The sequence below is a fragment of the Oncorhynchus mykiss genome, chromosome 20 (assembly GCF_013265735.2).
Source record: "Oncorhynchus mykiss isolate Arlee chromosome 20, USDA_OmykA_1.1, whole genome shotgun sequence".
In the NCBI taxonomy this organism is placed as follows: domain Eukaryota; kingdom Metazoa; phylum Chordata; class Actinopteri; order Salmoniformes; family Salmonidae; genus Oncorhynchus; species Oncorhynchus mykiss.
Genome location: NC_048584.1, coordinates 16,088,054 through 16,104,559, shown reverse-complemented (window position 1 = coordinate 16,104,559; position 16,506 = coordinate 16,088,054). Strand labels below are relative to the sequence as shown.

Genomic DNA, 16,506 nt, shown 5'->3' with positions numbered 1-16,506 from the left:
TTGGACCCCAGAGTGAAGAAAAAGCAGCCAACAAGTACTCAACATAAGTGGGTACTCCTTCAAGACTGTTGGAAAAGCATTCCTCATGAAGCTGGTTGAGAGAATGCCAAGAGTGTGCAAAGCTGTCAAGGCAAAGGGTGGCTACATTAAAGAATCTCAAATATATTTTGATTTGTTTAACACTTTTTGTTTACTACATGGTTTCATATGTGTTATTTAATTGTTTTGATGTCTTCACTATTATTCTACAATGTAGAAAATAGTAAAATAAAGAAAAACCCTTCAATGAGTAGGCGTGTCCAAACTTTTGACTGGTACTGTGTATCCTTCTGTAGGTGCAGGGAGGGTGGTGGTAAACTAGACTCCCAGTGCTCAATGGCTGTATTGATTCTGCATGCAGAGAAAAGGGAGGAGTGGGGGTTGTTATTGATCGATGGTGGTAATGCAAGGTGAATACATTACGATTAACTGGGAAAAAGAGAGATGCCAACCTCTGTCACCAGGGGATGGAGAGAGGGAGGAGAAAACAGGGGGACAGATGAGGAAGGAGAGATGTTGGGGGGGTTATGGGACTTGAGGGGTGTTGGATGGGATTAGTAGTATGGCATGCATTGATACAGTATATGCGAGTGTGTATGAGATAGATAGATGGGGATACAGTGAACAGAGATTCGTGGGAGGGAGGAGAAAGGAAAATAGAGAAGTGAAGAGAGAAAATGGAGGGGGAGGAGGGAGAAAGAGAGAATATGAGAGAGTAAGAGAGAGTTGAAGAGCGTGTGTAGTCTCTAATGGATTATACACCGTGCTCTGTACTGCCACTTAATGAAACCACTTCCTGTCTGTAAGAGGTCCAGAAATAGACTGGAAGGACTAGTGCTGTGTCATTGACATGTAAAAGAATGTACAGTACTTTACCATCAGTGAGGTTATTTGTTTCTTCCTGCATTCTGTTCTATGACTTCCTCTCTCATGTACTCTCTTTCACCTAAAGCCCCTCTCTCTGTCTCTTCATCCCTCTCTTTCTGTCTCCCTTTCACTCTCCCTTCATACGCTTTGGTATTTCTTGATTACACCAGAGAGTTATTTCAGTTTGTCTGAGTTTGTCTGGTGGGTTTCTATCTGCCCAGGGTACAGAGAGGGGTTTCTATGGAAACGCGGGCGAGACAACGGCCAGTTCCTCAGCCGGAAATTCATCCTGTCAGAACGAGAGGGGGCGCTCAAGTATTTCAACAAGCAGGACGTAAGGCTGGAGTCAACACGTAGTCACATCTGCACATGCTCTCACACATAAATACAAGCATGTCCCTGCGAAACGTAATCTCCAGCTAATTTATGCTACTAGCTTTCAGGTTAATCATCTCTTTCAAGTTAATCATGAATACTTGTATAGCACGCTATGTATATGTGTCCACAAGGAAACTAAAACAAATACCTCAGACTTAATCTCCTTACCTATCTAAACATACAGTATGTATTATTCGATGTAACAATTTATACGTATACTGTATTTATGTACCGTACAGTTTGTGTATCTCCCCCAGGCGCGGGACCCCAAGGCAGTGATGAAGATCGAGACTCTCAATGCCACGTTCCAGCCGGCTAAGATAGGCAACCCCTACGGCCTGCAGATTACTTACTTGAGAGACAACAGCACCAGGAACATCTTTGTCTACCACAGCGATTCTAAGGTGAGGCATTATGGGTGACTGTGACAAAAAGGACTCTGCGGCTTTGTATCCTGGTCCCAGATCTGTTTATACTGGTATAGCCAACTCCTATTGTAATATGTGTAAATGCACAGAATTCTTAGAGATACGATGTATGATGAATCATCAATTCAATGGTACACCTAATATGGCTGCTGTTACTCATATCAAGGAACACTGATTTACAGCGGTTGCTCCACTAAAAGTTGTGCTGCGGAACTTAGAGGTAATTTGTGGTTTAGTATGGTACTCTGCGTCATCACTTCATTGCCCCAGACCAGCGCAAGGGGCAGTTAGAGCACTGATTATGCTTTTGGGTCCTCCAACTGGCAATGAATGTGCGACATAAACCTAAATAGTAACTGATAATTGACTGACGACTTCAGTATTACCTACCAAAACTGTTTTTATTATTTTATTTTGCTCTTACTGTAGTACTGTATGCCACTCCCGACCGGTCACGTTGTACAGCGCCTGAGTGGCGCAACGTTCTAAGACACTGCAAGCTGGTTTACAACGGATGCTGGATCAATACCTGTGCCAGCCTCGGCTGGGAGACCCATTTGTTAATTGTAGGTTTCTCTCCCTCTAAAAACAGAAATAAATCATTCTAAATAACAAACTGGCTTTATTTACAAATGAGTAACAATGTCACACCCCATGTTCAAGAATGGCCTTTTTCTCTCTCATTTTACTGTAATGAACACGAGGGGAGGCAGAGAGCTGGTTTCAAGGCAGGTGTTTATTGCAAAGGACCACGTGAGGAGGCAGGTAGATGGGTCCAGGGGCAGGCAAAAGGTCATACACAGGGGGTCCAAAAGGGCAACAGTACAGGCGAGGGAAAAGACTAGTAAATTAGTCCTAGAGATCAGACAATATGTAGATAACAGGAAATCCAATAGGCTAAAGTACAGGCAGGGAATAGGCAAAAGGCGTCGTTAGTTTCTGCCTGCCTCACTATCATACACGGGAGGAGTAACTCACCGGAAAACCAGCTCTCTGAAAGACGTGTGTCACAAAACAAACGATACCTCATAGTGATGCGGTGCAAAGAACTGAACTAAATAGTGTGTGATAATGACATACAGGTGTGTGAACAGGTGATCATAATTCAGGTGATTGGGATCTGGAGAGTGGGCTGCGTTCAGGGGATCTAGGTATTTGAGGGTGGGAGTTGAAAGCAGACGTTACATTTACGTTATTTGAAAACAAAATCATCTCCAAAATATTGCGATTATTAATTGATTAATTAATAATTATTAATTATTAATTATATAAAAGCCTGTTGGATATTCTCACAGATATATTGGACTGGTTTTGATAAATCAATGAGATTTTATTTTCACAGAATCTCTGTTTGGGTATATGTTAGACTTATGCTCTTAGTGTAACCTTTATTTAACTAGGCAAGTCAGTTAAGAACAAATTCTTATTTACAAGGACAGGCTACTCCTTCCTCCCCGTCGGGGAATTGAACCCCAGTCTTGTAAGGTTCTGCTTTTCTTTTCTTAGTCAACCTTGTGTTCTGGTTTCTTTGTGTTCTGGAACGTAGCCCTGTCTTTAATTTTTGATCATAGATTTTTTTTAATCTTTTTATTTTGCAAGGCAAGTCAGTTAAGAACAAATTCTTATTTTCAATGACAGCCTAGGAACAGTTGGTTAACTGTGTTGTTCAGGGGCAGAACGACAGATTTCTATCTTGTCAGCTCGGGGATTCGAGTCCAACGCTCTAACCACTAGGCTACCTGCCGCCCCAAGGTAGCCTATTTCACCTGAGTTCGTTTCTCACCTGGTCTCATCAGCTCCCTATTTAGTTCAGTTCTTTCTGTTTGTATGGTTGTGAGGTATTGTTTGTTTTTGACTACCTACCTGTGTTTGACCATTTCCTGCCTGCCTGTGATCACGATTCCTGCTTTCTGCGAAGGCTTAATAAACATCTGCCACGCTCTGCGTGTGAATCGACACATTTTTCAGGTCTCCCGCGTGCCCGCTACTATTGAAGGCTATCAAATGCTCCTCTGGTGGTCAAACTAGCACTAACTAGCATTAATGGTACCAGTGGCTCACACTTAAATAACGTGCCATACAATTCTGAGGCCCCATACAAGCTGCGCCGCAGTATACTGCAACTTTTAAAGGACGAACCACTGTAGTCTGTTCAACTAAATGTGAGTCTCTACACTCTTATAAAAAGAAAAGGGTTCCATAAAAGGCCCTTGGGTTTACCCATAGGAAAACACTTTTCATTTCCAGGTAGAACTCTTCTGGGTTCCATGTAAAAACCCTCTGGGGAAAGGATTCTACAAGGAACCCCATATGATTCTACCTGGAACCAAAAAGGTTTCTTCAAAGGGTTCTCCTTTGGGGACAGCCGAAGAACCCTTTTAAGCTCTAGATAGCACCTTTTTCTTCTAAGAGTCTCTAGTAGATATGGGCTGTTCTGGATAACTGGGGGAGAGTGGAAATAAACATGTCTAGATATCTATTTCATCAGTAGACGTGTTCTTCACTGTGACAGCAGTAGAGGAAGTAGTAACAGCAGTAGAGGAATGTGGAGGGGGTTGCAGTCACACACAGAGTTGCTGGCTGGCGGGCTGTTTTTCTCTGAGGGTTTACTGCTGTGCACACAGGTGACCATCTCTCTCAGTAGCAAGTCACCCTTGTCTGTGGGTTAGGATGAAAGGCACAGCGTGTACAGCCTCCTCAGCTGGTTAACAGACAAGATGGCAAGCTTGAACAGAACAGTAATATTAAAGCTGTTTTGTCGTGATATAATACCTTGATCACGTCTCGTAATGTTCCATACTGTAGCAGGTTTACGATCTTCTCATTGCAGGGATGACTCTGAATAAGGCATATACAGTGCCTTGCGAAATTATTCGGCCCCCTTGAACTTTGCAACCTTTTGCCACATTTCAGGCTTCAAACATAAAGATATAAAACTGTATTTTTTTGTGAAGAATCAACAACAAGTGGGACAAAATCATGAAGTGGAACGACATTTATTGGATATTTCAAACTTTTTTAACAAATCAAAAACTGAAAAATTGGGCGTGCAAAATTATTCAGCCCCTTTACTTTCAGTGCAGCAAACTCTCTCCAGAAGTTCAGTGAGGATCTCTGAATGATCCAATGTTGACCTAAATGACTAATGATGATAAATACAATCCACCTGTGTGTAATCAAGTCTCCGTATAAATGCACCTGCACTGTGATAGTCTCAGAGGTCCGTTAAAAGCGCAGAGAGCATCATGAAGAACAAGGAACACACCAGGCAGGTCCGAGATACTGTTGTGAAGAAGTTTAAAGCCGGATTTGGATACAAAAAGATTTCCCAAGCTTTAAACATCCCAAGGAGCACTGTGCAAGCGATAATATTGAAATGGAAGGAGTATCAGACCACTGCAAATCTACCAAGACCTGGCCGTCCCTCTAAACTTTCAGCTCATACAAGGAGAAGACTGATCAGAGATGCAGCCAAGAGGCCCATGATCACTCTGGATGAACTGCAGAGATCTACAGCTGAGGTGGGAGACTCTGTCCATAGGACAACAATCAGTCGTATATTGCACAAATCTGGCCTTTATGGAAGAGTGGCAAGAAGAAAGCCATTTCTTAAAGATATCCATAAAAAGTGTTGTTTAAAGTTTGCCACAAGCCACCTGGGAGACACACCAAACATGTGGAAGAAGGTGCTCTGGTCAGATGAAACCAAAATTTAACTTTTTGGCAACAATGCAAAATGTTATGTTTGGCGTAAAAGCAACACAGCTGAACACACCATCCCCACTGTCAAACATGGTGGTGGCAGCATCATGGTTTGGGCCTGCTTTTCTTCAGCAGGGACAGGGAAGATGGTTAAAATTGATGGGAAGATGGATGGAGCCAAATACAGGATCATTCTGGAAGAAAACCTGATGGAGTCTGCAAAAGACCTGAGACTGGGACGGAGATTTGCCTTCCAACAAGACAATGATCCAAAACATAAAGCAAAATCTACAATGGAATGGTTCAAAAATAAACATATCCAGGTGTTAGAATGACCAAGTCAAAGTCCAGACCTGAATCCAATCGAGAATCTGTGGAAAGAACTGAAAACTGCTGTTCACAAATGCTCTCCATCCAACCTCACTGAGCTCGAGCTGTTTTGCAAGGAGGAATGGGAAAAAATGTCAGTCTCTCGATGTGCAAAACTGATAGAGACATACCCCAAGCGACTTACAGCTATATTCGCAGCAAAAGGTGGCGCTACAAAGTATTAACTTAAGGGGGCTGAATAATTTTGCACGCCCAATTTTTCAGTTTTTGATTTGTTAAAAAAGTTTGAAATATCCAATAAATGTCATTCCACTTCATGATTGTGTCCCACTTGTTGTTGATTCTTCACAAAAAAAATACAGTTTTATATCTTTATGTTTGAAGCCTGAAATGTGGCAAAAGGTCGCAAAGTTCAAGGGGGCCGAATACTTTCGCAAGGCACTGTATCTGACTAGCTCTGACTAGGATGCTTTTGTGTCTTTTGTTTTGGTAGGAAATGGTGGACTGGTTCAACGCTATCAGAGCTGCCAGGTTCCATTACCTTCAGGTGGCCTTCCCTGGAGCCAGTGATGAGGAGGTGAGGCCACAACATATATTGAGCAATGAGTATTACCACAAGGAACCCCAATTTAACACAATTAAACAAACACTTTTCTCTCTTGTCTTGGCCTTCAGCTGGTGCCCAAACTGACACGTAGCTTCATGAAAGAGGGCTTCATGGAGAAGACAGGCCCAAAGCACACAGAGGGCTTTAAGAAAAGGTGGTTCACCATGGACGACAGGAGACTCATGTACTTCAAAGATCCTCTGGTGAAGAGACAGACACACCCTGCCCTAAAACAACTGATCCATTCTGAATGAACCCTACTTGTCATAACTTTCTATTCTGTGGCATACAGCATACTTTATTCTCTGATATCTCTCTCTGATCTCTCTCACGCTCTCTTTCCCCCCCGCCGCCTCTCCCCCCTCCTCTCTCAGGACGCCTATGCAAGGGGAGAGGTGTTCATCGGCAGTAAAGAGAACAGCTACACCGTGCTCCCAGGCCTTCCCCCCTCAACACAGGGCTACCACTGGAACCATGGCATCACCATAGTAACACCAGACAGGAAGTTCCTGTTTGCCTGCGAGACGGAGGCGGAGCAGAGGGACTGGATCGCTGCCTTCCAGAGGGTCATCAACAGACCCATGAGACCACAAGAGTACGCAGGTAAGTCATGAGGCTGAATTACACCGGCGTACTCGAGTATGCACTACATTAAGTGTACTCTTGAGTAGGGCTGTTACTGCCGCACCGGTGGTCACAAGTCATGATGGCAGTCAAATTCCACATGACCGTTTAGTCACGGTAATTAGGATTCTCCCAGCTCTGATGCTGCTGCTGGTCATTTGTAGCCTACCAAACTTGCTAACTGCCTGATACTCAGCACTCTATTGTCCCTCTAATCACTCTGACGTCAATGCAAATGTTATGATGAGTGCTCATGTTGCGCAACATTTCTGCAATTGCGTGAAAAAACAGAGGTTTGATGGCCAATATTAAAAAGAGAATTCCAGTGGCATTCTATAGGCTAGGCCTACAACATTTTATTTATCAACTTTCCTAATATTAAGCACATTGATTCCCTTCAACACAGGAGCATAGCCTATCTGGCTGGCATGAAAATGAACCATGGAACCTCACGGGTGGCGCAGTGGTTAAGGGCGTTGTACTGCAGCGCCAGCTGTGCCATCAGAGACTCTGGGTTCGCGCCCGGGAGGTCCGTGGTCCGTGGGGCGACGCACAATTGGCCTAGCGTCATCCGGGTTAGGGAGGGCTTGGCCGGTAGGGATGTCCTTGTCTCATCGCGCACCAGCGACTCCTGTGGTGGGCCGGGCGCAGTGCGCGCTAACCAAGGTTGCCAGGTGCCTCGGTGTTTCCTCCGACACATTGGTGCGGCTAGCTTCCGGGTTGGATGCGCGCTGTGTTAAGAAGCAGTGCGGCTTGGTTGGGTTGTGTATCGGAGGACGCATGACTTTCAACCTTTGTCTCTCCCGAGCCTGTACGGGAGTTGTAGCGATGAGACAAGATAGTAGCTACTATAAACAATTGGACACCACGAAATTGGGGAGAAAAAGGGGTAAAAGAAAAAAGAAAAAAAAGAAAAGAAAAAAAAGAAAATGAACCGTCCTCCATTCGCTATTGTATAGATGACGTGTATTTTTTCCCCATGCTCCTGTTCCGAGACAGGTGCATGATTACGGTCCATTCTAAATCAAACCTCATTTCACACATATATTATACGTAAAGACAACATTTAAATCAAGAATAGTCTGATGTGTGACAATATTAGACTATCACTTGTAAATGATGCCCAGCTTGTGCATTAAGGCAAGAAGCGCATACCTTTTATTTTTTGGCAACTTTTTCAAATCATAGTCCCCTGCATGTATCCTAGACCATAGGTCTATATGTTTTGATAAGGATTGTATTGCAACTAAAGTGGCCAAATAACTTGTTGAAATGAAGCACATGAATCTTCTTTATAACCGGTGTAGAGCCTAACTGGCCTACATCAGCAGCGGGTGAGTTTCAAGTTTGGGGAAGATCATTTTCAACATAAAAATGCACCTTTATAATAAAGCATTACATGCATAATCACATTTGCCATCACTTTTGAGAACAGTGTTTTCTTCTAATTGATTGCATTTTGGAACATTCGCGCTTATTGCTAAACGATCAGCTTCATATGCAAGTGGTTGTATTCATTTGGGATCTATCGCATCCCACAACTGTCTCAGAGTGTGTTTGGAATATTTATTTATTGCACAGAAGCACACGTTGACCAATAGAATAGGTCAACTTTTGTACTATGGTGGATAGTAGATTGAAATAAGCAATTGCTTTTGCTGTTCGTCAGGCCTACTCATCTTGTTGGCTGATGAAATGTAGGATAAATGTGGACAGTTCTAACATCTTCAATATGCGCCTCGGAATTCAATAAGAGGGAAGTGCGCAGATGCGTCCCAGATGTGTCTGACTCCATTCACTTGAAGCCTACTACTTAGCTGAAATGGCTGTGAAAAGGACACGATCACGGGCATTAGCTACAGTTGTCTGGAAATGTATATACACTTAGGTTGGAGTCATTTCAACCACTCCACAAATTTCTTGTTAACAAACTATAGTTTGGGCAAGTCGGTTAGGACATAATAGTAGTAATAATAATAATAATAGTGCTTTTTCCAACAATTGTTTACATACAGATTATTTCACTTTTATAATTCACTGTATCACAATTCCAGTGGGTCAGAAGTTTACATACTCTAAGTTGACTGTGCATTTATACAGCTTGGAAAATTCCATAAAATGATGTCATAGCTTTAGAAGCTTCTGATAGGCTAATTGACATATTTTGAGTCAATTGGAGGTGTACCTGTAGATGTATTTCAAGGCCTACCTTCAAACTCAATGCCTCTTTGCTTGACATCATGGGAAAAATCAAAAGAAATCAGCCAAGACCTCCACAAGTCTGGTTCATCCTTGGGAGCAATTTCCAAACGCCTGAAGGTACCACGTTCATCTGTACAAACAATAGTACGCAAGTATAAACACCAGCTGTCATACCGCTCAGGAAGGATACGCGTTCTGTCTCCTAGAGATGAACGTACTTTGGTGCGAAAAGTGCAAATCAATCCCATAGCAATAGCAAAGGACCTTGTGAAGATGCTGGAGAAAACAGGTACAAAAGTATTTATATCCACAGTAAAATGAGTCCTATATTGACATAGCCTGAAAATCCGCTCAGCAAGGAAGTAGCCACTGCTCCAAAACCGCCATATAAAAGACTACGGTTTGCAACTGCAAATGGGGACAAAGATCATACTTTTTGGAGAAATGTCCTCTGGTCTGATGAAACAAAAATAGAACTGTTTGGCCATAATGAGCATTGTTATGTTTGGAGGAAAAAGGGGGAGGCTTGCAAACCAAAGAACACCATCCCAACCGTGAAGTACGGGGGTGGCAGCATCATGTTGTGGGGGTGCTTTGCTGTCACAAAATACAAAATAGGCATCATGAGGCAGGAAAATTATGTGGATATATTGAAGCAACATCTCAAGACATAAGTCAGGAAGTTAAAGCTTGGTCGCAAATTGGTCTTCCAAATGGACAATAACCCCAAGCATACTTCCAAAGTTGTGGCAAAATGGCTTAAGGAAAACAAAGTCAAGGTATTGCAGTGGCCATCACAAAGCCCTGACCTCAATCCCATAGAAAATGTGTGCGCAGAACTGAAAAAGCGTGTGCGAGCAAGGAGGCCTATAAACCTGACTCGGTTACACCAGCTCTGTCAGGAGGAATGGGCCAAAATTCACCCAATTTATTGTGGAAAGCTACCTGAAACGTTTGACCCAAGTTAAACAATTTACAGGCAATGCTACCAAATACTAATTGAGTGTATGTAATCTTCTGACCCTCTGGGAAAGTGATGAAATAAATAAAAGCTGAAATCAATCATTCTCTCTACTATTATTCTGACATTTCACATTTTTTAAATAAACTGGTGATCCTAACTGACCTGACAGGGATTTTTTTTTTTTTACCCCTTTTTCTCCCCAATTTCGTGGTATCTAATTGTTTAGTAGCTACTATCTTGTCTCATCGCTACAACTCCCGTACGGGCTCGGGAGAGACGAAGGTTGAAAGTCATGCGTCCTCCGATACACAACCCAACCAAGCCGCACTGCTTCTTAACACAGTGCCATCCAACCCGGAAGCCAGCCGCACCAATGTGTCGGAGGAAACACTGTGCACCTGGCAACCTTGGTTAGCGCGCACTGTGCCCGGCCCGCCACAGGAGTCGCTGGTGTGCGATGAGACAAGGATTTCCCTACCGGCCAAACCCAAAGTCTCTGGTGGTACAGCTGGCGCTGCAGTACAGCGCCCTTAACCACTGCGCCACCCGGGAGACCAAGACAGGGAATTTTTACTGGGATTAAAGTTCAGGAATTGTGAAAAACTGAGTTGAAATCTATTTGGCTAAGGTGTATGTACACTTCTGACTTCGACTGGACATCTGAGAGAGCCATGTGAGTGAGAGGTGCTTCGGAGCACGCAGCTGGGAGAAGGGAATTATAATTAGCTTATTATATTCAGCCCAAGGGGACAATGGCCACTGATTTTTTAGGGGGCATTACCGCCACACAAGGGGGATGCCACCTGGAAATTCGAGGCCTGGTGAGAATATTATCAAGTGCTCGTCAAATTGTGAATGAGAGACTGATGAAATGAGTGAAGCTTGTGGCTTTTTTCAAATCATCACTAGAGTCCCATCATGCAGCCTTAGAACGTATTAAAAATCTTAACATATAGGCCAACGTTTGTATCACAACTAAAGTTGCATAAATAACTCTAAAAAAAAGCATATATGACTGGTTTCTTTGTGAACCGCTCAATACAGAATAGCCACATGGACGCACTTCCATTGGAATCGTTTAGAGAAAATATCCTTTCTATTTTATGTTCAATTGTATTCTTCATACTATAAAATCATTTTACAAATTATGCCACAGAATTCTAAGCAAATCTTGTCTGCTAAATGAACGGGTGTAGCCCACAGCCAAATGGCATAGCCATGTCAGGGCCCAACATAAGAACAACTCGAGTATGCTATTCTGTTCATTTTAAATGCTATTCTGTTTATTTTTTCATATGATTTTTCTTAAGACCTGTCAAAAATAAATGGATTTTTTTTTTTTTTTTTTTTAATGTAGATGTTCTAAAGATCTGTATCCGTGGCTTGGAGGCTATGCGTGGAAGCCAGGAGAAGCTAAATGCATTTATGCTCATTAACGGTCGATTACCGTGAGCCCGGGCAGTTATTTTCATGACAATCACCGGCTGCCACAGCCTTACTCTTGAGGAGTATGCATGTATGCAGATATTGCATCTTTGCAATAATATTTGCAGGCTATGTACAACCCCCAATTGAACTAGTCAAGGTCTCACAAGCAGTTGCTTGGCTGAAGCCAATGTTTTATGGCAGGGCTAAAAACAAAAATCTGCACACCGGGTAACTCCCTAGCACCAGCATTGGTATTAATCACTATAATTATAGATTGATGGTATGTTTTTAGAGGCAGTCCAAAGCAGGGTAATGAGTGATTGCCTGTTTATTTACTGTACTGTGCCTATATGCCTTTCTGTGATTGTATCTCTATGTTGTGGTAACACTTACTGGTTTTCTGCTCTTCACCGTGCAGTGGAGGCCCATTTCAAACACAAGCCCTGAGACTGGAGCTAGAGCTGTCACTCTACTGGTCAGCTCAAGTCCCACCAAGAACAGAACAGACAGGATTTCTCTGCAGAGACCCCAGAATAACACAAGTCTCTACTGTACCTGGAGCGACGGAACGAAATGATAGAGATGGAAGAAATATATCAGAGAGGAGAGTGAAAAACAATAAAAGGTCTTACATCTCAACCTCTTCTGAACCTGATGCCTAAACCGGGGGTTAGAGGTCAGGGGTCAGGGGATTTGAGAGGAGAGAAAATAACACTGAAATATCAATTCCCCTGCTGCCGCTCTCCACATAGACTCTTCCACACTGCACCCCCGCTCTTAGTGTTGTGAGTGGTTCCTCCCTTGTTGTATACTAATGAGTCATGTTCACTCTGTTTGTTGAGAGCAGTACTGTAAATGTAATTTATTGATTGGACAGTTTTGATGACAGTGGATTTATGCAATTTCTCTGATTGTTCTAAACGTATGCTTTTAGGCAGGGTTATACACATCTCGTGGCTGTTTATTTTGAAATATAAATGTGAATGTAAATATTTTGTTACTTCATGCAACAGGGTTGTAATTGATTTAATATTAACTGATTCAATCAAATTGTGTTTATCATTGAAAGACACTAGATGGCACTCTAGGCCATTGTAATACATCACCCATGATGTGCATTGTCATTCTATTGGTCTGCCGCTGTAATAAACTCGACAGGGATCCAAGCTGAGAACAATCCCGCTGACCGTGTCTCCTTTACTTCGGATTGTTATTATCAAATAAGTAATGCATTTGGTTTTCATCAACCGCTGGGCTCCCTCTCTCTCTCTCTCTCTCGCTCTCTCTCTCTTTCTCTCTCTGTCTCATTCTCTCTCTCTTTCTCTTTCTTTCTCTCTCTCTCTTTTTCTCTCTCTCTCTTGCTCTCTCTCTCTCTCTCTCTCAAGGTTATCTTTACTCTCTCTCTCTCTTTCTCTCTTTCTCTCTGTCTCGTTCTCTCTCTCTCTCTCTCTCTCTTTTTCTCTCTCTCTCTTTCTCTCTCTCTCGCTCTCTCTCTCTCTGTCTCGTTCACTCTCTCTCTCTGTCTCGTTCACTCTCTCTGTCTCTCTCTCTGTCTCGTTCACTCTCTCTGTCTCTCTCTCTCTGTCTCGTTCTCTCTCTCTCTCTCTCTGTCTCATGTTCACTCTCACTCTCTCTCTCTCTGTTTCGTTCACTCTCTCTCTCTCTCTCTCTGTCTCGTTCACTCTCTCTGTCTCTCTCTCTCTGTCTCGTTCACTCTCTCTGTCTCTCTCTCTCTGTCTTGTTCTCTCTCTCTCTCTCTCTGTCTTGTTCTCTCTCTCTCTCTCTCTCTCTCTCTCTCTCTCTCTCTCTCTCTCTCTCTCAATTCAATTCAAGGGCTTTATTGGCATGGGAAACATGTGTTAACATTGCCAAAGCAAGTGAGGTAGATAATATATAAAGTGAATATATAAAGTGAAATAAACAATACAAATTAACAGTAAACATTACACATACAGAAGTTTCAAAACAATAAAGACATTACAAATGTCATATTATATATATACAGTGTTTTAACAATGTACAAATGGTAAAGGACACAATATCAAATAAATAAGCATAAATATGGGTTGTATTTACAATGGTGTTTGTTCTTCACTGGTTGCCCTTTTCTCGTGGCCACAGGTCACAAATCTTGCTGCTGTGATGGCACACTGTGGAATTTCACCCAGTAGATATGGGAGTTTTTCAAAATTGGATTTGTTTTCTAATTCTTTGTGGATCTGTGTAATCTGAGGGAAATATGTCTCTCTAATATGGTCATACATTGGGCAGGAGGTTAGGAAGTGCAGCTCAGTTTCCACCTCATTTTGTGGGCAGTGAGCAAATTGCCTGTCTTTTCTTGAGAGCCATGTCTGCCTACGGCGTCCTTTCTCAATAGCAAGGCTATGCTCACTGAATCTGTACATAGTCAAAGCTTTCCTTAATTTTGGGTCAGTCACAGTGGTCAGGTATTCTGCCGCTGTGTACTCTCTGTGTAGGGCCAAATAGCATTCTAGTTTGCTCTGTTTTTTTGTTAATTCTTTCCAATGTGTCAAGTAATTATCTTTTTGTTTTCTCATGATTTGGTTGGGTCTAATTGTGCTGCTGTCCTAGGGCTCTGTAGGGTGTGTTTGTGTTTGTGAACAGAGCCCCAGGACCAGCTTGCTTAGGGGACTCTTCTCCAGGTTCATCTCTCTGTAGGTGATGGCTTTGTTGTGGAAGGTTTGGGAATCGCTTCCTTTTAGGTGGTTATAGAATTTAACGGCTCTTTTCTGGATTTTGATAATTAGTGGGTATCGGCCTAATTCTGCTCTGCATGCATTATTTGGTGTTCTACGTTGTATACGGAGGATATTTTTGCAGAATTCTGCGTGCAGAGTCTCAATTTGGTGTTTGTCCCATTTTGTGAAGTCTTGGTTGGTGAGCGGACCCCAGACCTCACAACCATAAAGGGCAATGGGCTCTATGACTGATTCAAGTATTTTTTGCCAAATCCTAATTGGTATGTTGAAATTTATGTTCCTTTTGATGGCATAGAATGCCCTTCTTGCCTTGTCTCTCAGATCATTCACAGCTTTGTGGAAGTTACCATGTTTAGGCCAAGGTATGTATAGTTTTTTGTGTGCTCTAGGGCAACAGTGTCTAGCTCTCTCTCTTGCTCTCTCTCTCGCTCTCTCTCTCTCTCTCGCTCGCTCGCTCTCTCTCTCTCTCTCTCTCTCTCTCTCTCTCGCTCTCTCTCTCTCTCTCTCTCTCTCTCGCTCTCTCTCTCTCTCTCTCTCGTGCGCGCGCATGGGGTCCCAAAATGGTTCCGCACAAATTGACGCTAGAAAATGAAGGGAACCCCACTTTATACCCTGTGTTCGTATTCACTCAATTTAAGGTCCAGCAGGGCTGTCCCAACGCATAATTACATCAAAGTGCATTTTAATAGTGTAAAAGGCTCTTAGTTGACACTCAAATGTTGTATTATACAGTATTCCCATTTGAAGAGAGAACAATTAATTTGTTTGATCAAATTTGAACCCAGTTTAATTTCAGGGTTTGGAAACCACTACTCTAGTAGTCTCTTGTCTTCAGATAATGTGTGCGGGTGTGCCTGTGTTTGTTTGTGCGCCCGTGTGTGTTCTCGTAGTATGCATGCGTGCAGAACGGATAGGGGCCACCCTCCGAAGCTGTGTGCTTCTCTGTGCTAACTGATGCGGGGACAGAGACGGACACACAGCTGCCGTTAGAGGTGGCGGTTGGAGAACTCAGACAGCTGTTGGAATTCCACCCAGGGAGAGTTCTAGTGTTAAGCCTGGGCTGGATGGACACTCTGAGGCGGGCAGTTGTGAAGTGTGGAGGACCATATCAATAAGGGCTGGAGTGTGTTGACCGTATGCACAAACACGAGGAGCATGATAATGGCTGTGCAGCTTACACATGCCCACAGACCTGGTATTGTGTGTAATTAAAAGTTCACAACAGTTCAATTATGTAGTAAATAGTTATGGTAACATTGTAATGGTGAGATGTGGTAGAGTGTTGATTCTTGTCAATTGGTGTGTCTGTGCGGGCATGTGATTATCTCTGTTTATTTGTTTGCGTAACTATAAGGACATGCTCCCGTCATGTCTCCATACATACAGTATGTGTCTGTTCTGTGAACTGTGTGCCTTTCCTGTGAACTTCCAGTAAATTGAACCACATTCACATCTCGGTTCCACATGGCTGGAAATCCTTGAGGGATACTCCTCCGTGTGTGTGTCTGTGTGTCTGTGTGTGTGTCTGTGTGTCTGTGTGTGTGTTGGGAGGTTAGGATTAAGAGCTTCAGAGGGGGTCAGGCTCATGGCGCTGCAGCCCAATCGTCATAGCAACAGCTGGGACACAGTCGCACATGCTACCTTCACTCTTTCCTTCCCTCTCTCTTTCTGACACCTTTTTCTCCCTCCCTCCCTCAGTTTTCTGTAATCTCACTGACTTTAGGGTTCACATCTGCTTCTGCCATCAAGGCGAAGTAAATTAACATCTTTATCTATTGGTAATACAGTATGTTTTCTTATTTAAACACTTAGATTTTATTCATATGAAATAGTATGCTGCAAATGTACATGTAATGAAGATATATAAAGCGGGTATAGCATATGAGTGAGTTGGCAGATTTTTTTTGTCAGGCATCGAGACAGGCCATCCCTCTGTCTGCGAGATGGGGACTACATGCTTTTCCCAAGGACTGGCGCCAAAGCAACGTGCTGTGGTTGACCTCGGTCACCGCGGTGGAGTTTCACGGTTGCTCTGTTTCTGGCATTGTGAACCATCGCAGACCACTCCAGACCACTCCAAGGCAAAGTTCTTTCTCTTTATAGGGATCAGAGTGGTCCAACCGGCCAACACGACAGGGGATTGAAGAACAGTTGATACACCCCAAAGGGTCAAAGGGCACTATTTTTGGTTGAAATGAGAGGTGTGCAATATCTGTG

General features: G+C 43.1%; 1 protein-coding gene across 3 annotated transcripts in view; it reads left to right on the top strand.

The window, feature by feature from the left end:
• LOC110499054 (arf-GAP with dual PH domain-containing protein 1) overlaps positions 1 to 12,746 on the top strand; it is a 41,281-nt gene extending 28,535 nt beyond the window's left edge. For 2 of the 3 annotated variants that reach the window (XM_021575889.2, XM_021575886.2), the window contains exons 5-10: positions 1,128 to 1,240; positions 1,542 to 1,688; positions 6,238 to 6,321; positions 6,420 to 6,554; positions 6,726 to 6,954; positions 11,988 to 12,746. In XM_021575889.2, the coding sequence (XP_021431564.1) occupies positions 1,128 to 1,240; positions 1,542 to 1,688; positions 6,238 to 6,321; positions 6,420 to 6,554; positions 6,726 to 6,954; positions 11,988 to 12,016 (737 nt within the window). In that variant the 3' untranslated portion in view covers positions 12,017 to 12,746. Of the gene's footprint in view, positions 1 to 1,127; positions 1,241 to 1,523; positions 1,689 to 6,237; positions 6,322 to 6,419; positions 6,555 to 6,725; positions 6,955 to 11,987 lie in introns of all 3 variants that reach the window. The other variant, XM_021575888.2, reaches the window with a different exon arrangement.
• The last annotated feature ends 3,760 nt before the right edge of the window (positions 12,747 to 16,506 follow it).